At 51.6% G+C, this 6,799-nt stretch overlaps 1 protein-coding gene across 1 annotated transcript; it reads right to left on the bottom strand.

Annotated features, from left to right (window-relative positions):
- Positions 1-5,002: 5,002 nt before the first annotated feature.
- On the bottom strand, positions 5,003-6,580 carry LOC123107221 (uncharacterized). Its single transcript, XM_044529221.1, has 5 exons — positions 6,268-6,580; positions 6,096-6,132; positions 5,863-5,984; positions 5,702-5,765; positions 5,003-5,374 (listed from the first exon to the last, which is right to left on the bottom strand). The coding sequence occupies exons 1-4, from the start codon at positions 6,523-6,525 to the stop codon at positions 5,703-5,705; spliced, it is 480 nt and encodes a 159-aa protein (XP_044385156.1). The 5' UTR covers positions 6,526-6,580; the 3' UTR covers positions 5,003-5,374; position 5,702.
- Between the last annotated feature and the right edge of the window lie 219 nt (positions 6,581-6,799).

The raw sequence follows: 6,799 nt of genomic DNA on the forward strand, positions 1-6,799 counted from the left end.
TAGCAAAGGAAGCTTCTCCGTGATCCATCCGGTCCACGTACGTGTGCTTGCGACCAGCCACTTGGTCACATACATGGATAGTGACGATCGACGTCGCTTTAGCAAGCGGGATGATACGAATTTGCCTTGTGCAGCTCCACACGATCGTCCTGTGTGTTCCCTGACGTGATGGCACGACGTCGGGTCGGCTTAGTGTACTTGGATGTAGGTGAGGTGGTTTTAGGCCGGTCCAATCAGAGGGCACACACGTGGTGCAAGGAGCGGCCGGGCTTAAGCTTGATTAGAGCATCTATGGGCGGACTTTGCAAATCCAGCCCCTCAAACGCCCACAATCAGGCACTGGCTGGTCACGCCTCAAATTAGCCACTTGATCTCTCTCATATTTCATCCGCTTGATTCATACAAACCATGTAAAAGAAATCCTATTTACTAACCTAACTACTCTTCCTCGTCGGAGATGTCCATGACGAGGGTGCCGGGCACCGGCTGGACAGGTGGGTAGAAGGGCTCCGGCTCATCCCATTCCTGCTCGACCTCATTCATGTAGGCGAACATCTCCGCCTCCTCCACGGCCTCTTGCGCCTCCATCTCCTACCGCGACGACGTCTTGCCTCCGCAGCCGGCTCCGACCGAAGGGAATCAAGGATGGTCTGCTGCTCCGCCTATAGACCCCCCTCGTCAACATCCCCCACATCCTTCTCCTCCTCAAAGTCCTTCACCTGGCTGGACGTATGAGACGGGTTGGAGAGGTCCGGCTGTAGGTGCTCTTAGGATGGATATGCAAATCACACAAAGCAAAAAGCACTGATTTTTCTTTTTTGGTTTTGTTTTCTTAAGGAAAGGAGAGCACCAGAGTTAGATTTCATATTCTGCCAGCATTGTAGTACGAAACAGAGATTTCTGCGTGCAGAATGCGAAGATGATATACTAGTAGTACATAAAAAAAGATATGCACACATGCAAACGTGATCCAGTGTCTGATGCCGTGATGTTTTTCCAGTTAAAATACTGAGAGCGGACGAAGGGAAGGCAAGTCAACGATACGAAACAGGCGACGCGGATTTCATGCATGCACGTAGGTAGGGTTGCTCGAGGATCGCCTCACGTGGGATCACATGACGCGCCGAGACTTTCTTTGCAGCGCGGAAAAGGTAAATAAAAACCAGTAGACGCATACCCACACGCAGAGTCGCAGACAGGCCAACCCCACTCCCTCTTGCACTATTCTTAATAAACTACTCCTTTGCTACTAAATATTTGTGACTACATACGAAGCAAAATGAATGAATATACACTTCCGTATGTTACAGCTCATAATGTCTAGAAAGACAAATATTTGAAAACGGAAGGAGTAGAAAAGTAAATAAATGAACAGGCACACGCGGCCTCTTGCATTCGTCGTACAGGCGCCACCTCTCCGTCCATGGAAAGCCGCGTCTTTCTCCGCCGTGGCCCTGACCCTGGCGCCGAGTATTCCTCTCCTCCTTTTGGCCTGACATGGAACGGAACCGGGTCCTCGCTAATCTGGCCGACAAACAGGGGATTAGCCCAAGCAACTAGCTAGACCACATTACTATATTGCCGCTCAGAAGAGAAGAACCGGAGGGAGAAGCAACCCAGCACGAGGACACGACGAGGAGAGGAGGAGCCCCCGGACCCTGCACACTGCAGTGCAGTGCACTCCTCCTTTTCCATTATGCTCATGCAAACAAATACGGGGTTTAGCTCGGCTAAATGATGCTGTCTGGCTTGCGAAAGAATGATAAGATTATCGTACAGATTAAAGAACCGTACGGCTCCCAGCGGTTCATCATCTCTTCAGCAGCGGAATATAAGTACGCAAAAGTTTCTTTCTTTCTTTGATTTGATTAGCGCTGCGCGGCGCATCCCCGGAGTTTAGGCCAATTTCATCGCGCGACTTTATTCTGTTCGCGCGTGTCCGTTTAAGATAAAACGGACGAACCAGACGGCCTAACGCGCGGGCATAAATGGACTTTTGTCCGTTTTCTGTCCGCTTTCGACCCATCCCTGGCCAAGTTTGCGTCGTATTTGGGACAAAACGGACAACACGCGGACGCGCGGGCCGTCTACACGTGTCCTTCCCTGGCCCGCCCGTCGGTGGCACGGGGGCGCCTTTTTCTGTCCGTCCCCTCTCTTCCTCCGGTCGCACGCCCTTCATTCTTCTCCACTCTTCCCCACTCTTCCCTCGCCGCCGCTGGCATTGTAGCTGTGCAGCTCGGACGCGCGCTCGCCCAGCCCCTTCCCCTCGGCGCACCCGAGCTACCCAACCACAGCCACCTGATTTGCGCACCCGCCGACCGGATTTGGGGTGGATCCGGTCGGTCTTGAGCTCGCCCGGCCTCCTCGGCCGCGCCGCGCCATGCACTGGCCGGGCACCAGGCCGGAAGGCCCTGGCAGGGCCGCAAGGCCACATGCAGGCAGTGGCTCCTCCTCTAGCCGCTCGGATCTACACCGTCGGTGGTCCCCGGCAGATACACGAATGGCAGTCGGCCGGGCTCGGTGCTAGCCCAAAAGCTCGTCAGCGCACCGTTGCCGCTCATTAAGTGCGACCACTGCCTAAAGAAGGTTGTGCGCCGCGTGTCTACAACGCCGGAACATCCCAGATGGGTGTTCATCAAGTGCTTAAACGATGGTGTATGTGCTTTTTTTAGCTTTCGGTTTGTGCTTTAGATTTGACTAGTTGTGCTAACTTCAAATTTTGTTGTGTAGAATTGATGCAAATTTTGGTATTAGGAAGAAGAGTACATCGATATATTAATAGAGCGTAATTTAGTAGATGTTCGTGCACTTTTAGCTAGCATAGAGGCTGTAGATGAGACAAGTGCACTTGTTGCTAGATTAGAGGCTTAGACACGGGACTAGATGCGAGGAAGCAACCTCTACTTCTTTAGACTCGAAGAAGAAAGAAACACGCAAGATGGAGGCGGCTCCTCCGCAGATCAACAATGAATGCATCGAGAAGACACTAATCCAACTTACAGGAGCAGCTATGAAAGTTGGATATCTTCTAAAATGTATTTTGTGGTTCTTGTTTTTTTTGGTCTTACTTTTCTAGTCAAAATTTGATGATGTATTCCCATGTACCAAAAATGAATGATGGAAAAAAATTTAAGGGCTTGCAAAAAAAAAAGTACGCGGACAGGATGCGGCTGGGATGCGTCCGCTCATTGGGTGCACGGCCACCGCATCTCAGAAACGGTCCGGACTTGACCACATTGCCCTATCCAAATGAACAGATTTCGGGCAAAGCGGACATCCGTTTAGAGTCACGTGGCGCAGTTGGCCTTAGTGTAGTGTGGTGTCCTGGCTTGGGCCAGGGTGGAGCCGGTACCTGTGGCGGTTCAGGGTGCATGCCATTGGGACTGGCTCTGGCTGATCGACGGGACCGCGCAGCAAGGCGACCCTGGGCAAAAGCGATGTGTGCATGCACCCGCACCGTCGCACCGGTACTACGGGCACTGCGTACTGACAGCAGGAAAAAGGTCCGGTGCAGCGCAATGCACAACGGACGATCTGCTCTGGTCTGATCCGATACTCTGGCCTGAGTCTGACCGTCTGATCCCGTGCCAAGACAGGAGGTCAGGAGCGATCATCATGGTGGCATGGACCTTGCAGCGGAATCTGCAACCGAAGAAGGGGCCCCGCCTGAGCTGTTGAGCACTTCTGGTTCAGGCATCTGCATGTTTAGCATGTCAGAGAAATCAGAAATGGTGTGTGAAGTGAAGTGAGCCTGGATGGGACACTGACCAATCGCTCGAGTTCACAGGTTTGGCACATGTTGTCCGGGCACACAGCGGTCCTCGGGGCGGGCCTGGGGCCAGCCCACGTGACAACTGTGTTTCAGCATCCATTTTTCTCTCCCTCGCCCGGATCTTCTTGATGTTCAGCTTACTTGGCCTGAGACTGAGATCTTGGTTGGAACAGTTCTTCTGTCAGGTAAGCACATAGCCTACTTATTCCCCGTGCATGGATCTGCCTTTCCGTTTGTGCGTGGAACGCAAAACGCTGGAATGCGCACAACGCACATGCTGTTCTCTGAACTTTCGTCGCTCTGAATCCGATTGCAACGGCTGAAGGCTTCTCCGGCGGGAGCCCCCAACCGTCCAGGTTCAGTTCGGGGACGCTACTTTTCCACTGATAGGAACCGCTGGAATGGTGCCTTGTTACACTCGGATGGGAACTGGAGTGCTGTCCTCTTTCGTCGGAAAGCTTCTGCCGCTGCACGAATATTTGACGCTTCCACAGGAGTAGCAGCCGATTCAAAGTTCCCCCGGTGCAGGGTACAGAAGAAGATGAAATGAACACATGACTACACGGGCATACTTGATGCAGTGGTGGTGTTCCAAATGCAGTATGATGGCCGCACCAACTTAAACATCATTGCCACGAGTTGGCTAACACGTAAACCAAATGTACAGTCAGCGCAGAGCACATCATTGCCATATGTTTAATTCCTGAGTTTATTATTAAGAGCCTCGCTCCCAGTTTCAATGTATCGATTAATGAAACTGATAAACATCATTGATGTATCCATCCTTGGCTGTGTGCATCACAATGATGCAGAGGTCGGGGTTATCCTTCTTTTCTCAAAAAAAGAACTTACAAAATGATGATCTACCAAACCCGGTACTGAAAACAATAGGCACCCTCAGCAATAGCTCGCACGTTCTTTACCCTGAAGAAATACATTGAAATATTAGATCTCTGCAACCATAATGCAACAGGTGCAGACCAATCCATCTATGCAAATGCGAGCTGCTGAATGCCTTGTGCGTGACATAGTTCGCTAATGCCAAAACAGTTGACAGTCGAGCAGGAGTGTTTTCTCAGAAGTAGCTCATTTCAAGTTCCCCCGATGCAGGACATCAAGATTCAGACTTGTACTGACTTCCGCAATTCATCACAAGAATGCACATGACCGTAGAGATCAGCTTACAGCACCAAAATTCTCTTCAAACATGAAAAATATGATGCGAGGCCGTAAGAAGTGCGAGAATAACATAACGCCGCATCCGTATTTACATAGAAATTACAGTTTAATTATAGATGGCTCATGGGGGATCATGTGAACCCATTCTGTGAGTGATTGTGGGCTTTCAGTTCTACCCGAGGGCTGTCCACATCACAAGACATAATGAACGCATGACTACAGTGACATTCTGATGCAGTGGCATTCCAAATGCAGTATGATGAGCACACCAACTTAAACATCATTGGCATGAGTTAGCTAACGCATAAATATACAACATCATTGCCACATCCTTTTCCGCTTACAAAAAATATGAGCCTACGCCGACCAAACCCGGTACTGAAAAAGTAGGCGCCCTCAGCAACAGCCTGCATGTTCTTTACCCTGAAGAAATACATTGAAATGTCAGGTCTCTGCAACCAGAATGTAGCTGGTGCAAACAATCCATCTATGCAAATGCAAATCCCTGAAGCCCCATGCCATGATAGCAAGGAAGGTGTTAGAGTAAGTCGGTTCTAGTATGCGTATTTGGTCCTTCAGCAACTTCACTTCAGCAATTCAGGCCATTACATTAATACTGGGAGTGCTATAGCTGAACTGCTAACTAGAAAAATACCCCGAGTGTATGATCTAGAACCTAAGTTGGATAGTTTCAGCACAATGCAAGACCAAAATAGTTAGTGAACAGTGAACACTTTGGGGGATAGATACCTCAGTAAGCCGCTGGGCTGTCGTCAAGCTGGTCCTCATCCTCGATCTCCACCTCCAAGATTTCCTGGCCAAACCAAAAGAACTCATCATAATCGTGACAGAATCTCCCCGCGCTCGGTCCAGGAGGAAGAATAGCACGCCGGAAAGAAAAAAGAGCTCACCGGTATGCGGTTCTTGAGGTAGTTGCCAATCCGCGCGACGACGGTGGCGCGGGTGTGCCAGAACTTGCCCTTCAGCCGGAGCTTCACGAACGGCCCGTCCAGCTCCGCCAGATCAACTTGCCCTGCCATCATCAGTCACCGTTCACGACGAGGAAGAAAATGCAAACTTCAGCAGGGCGATTGGACTGGTGCTGCAGTGCAGTTCGTGAAATGAATTGGGTTGGATTTTTCACCTGTTATCCCGACCGACGTGTCGAACAGCTGGGCCAGCTGAAAAGCGGCGCGGGAGATCAACAGCAATGGCGTTCGTCAGTTAATTTGGACGTGAGCCGTGGGCGGCTGTACAAAACAGATGGGTACTTCGGTGTGGACAAGAGGTTTGAGGATGGAGGATGTTTGGCTTGCCTCGGCTTTGGCGTCGACGATGGCCTGCCGGACGTTGTCCTCGGTGAGGTCGAGCGACGCGGTGATGGAGATGGAGGCGGCGCGAGCGCGAGCGCGACACGGCCGGCGCCGGCACCGCAGGCTGCGGAAGATGTGTCCGGTTGAGGTCCTGAGCGGCGGGAGGCGGGTGCGGGGAGGGGCGGAGCGGAGAGACGAGGCGGCGGCGCTGAGGCGAGGGGGAAGGACGGCGAGGCGGGCGTGGATGGCGACGAAGGCCATGGCCGTTGCGGATGCTGAGAGCAGACGCTGCCGGGTGGGGCCTCCTTATCTTTCTTTTCCAGTGGGAGGCAGGAGTCTGCCCAACAAAATCCATGGCCTGTCTGGTTGCCGTTTGGGTTTCCGCATTTGGCCCAGTGAGACCTGTGTCGTCGCTTGGGCCAAGGCTAGGCCACATTCTGCAAACCCGTTTGACTGCCACTCAAAAAAAGGAAAAGGAAAAAAAGACAGCCATTATCTTTATCTTTACCTCTATTTCTTTTCTCTATCTTCTAAT

Source organism: Triticum aestivum, chromosome 5A, assembly GCF_018294505.1.
Source record: "Triticum aestivum cultivar Chinese Spring chromosome 5A, IWGSC CS RefSeq v2.1, whole genome shotgun sequence".
Taxonomy (NCBI): Eukaryota; Viridiplantae; Streptophyta; class Magnoliopsida; order Poales; family Poaceae; genus Triticum; species Triticum aestivum.

Bases quoted from the DNA above. Each gene is read 5' to 3' on its own strand.
- LOC123107221 (XM_044529221.1), bottom strand. From the start codon at position 6,525: ATGGCCTTCGTCGCCATCCACGCCCGCCTCGCCGTCCTTCCCCCTCGC. The intron at 6,133-6,267 runs GCAAGCCAAACA...GCCGCTTTTCAG, and splicing joins TCGTCGACGCCAAAGCCGAG to CTGGCCCAGCTGTTCGACAC. The intron at 5,985-6,095 runs GTGAAAAATCCA...TGATGATGGCAG, and splicing joins CACGTCGGTCGGGATAACAG to GGCAAGTTGATCTGGCGGAG.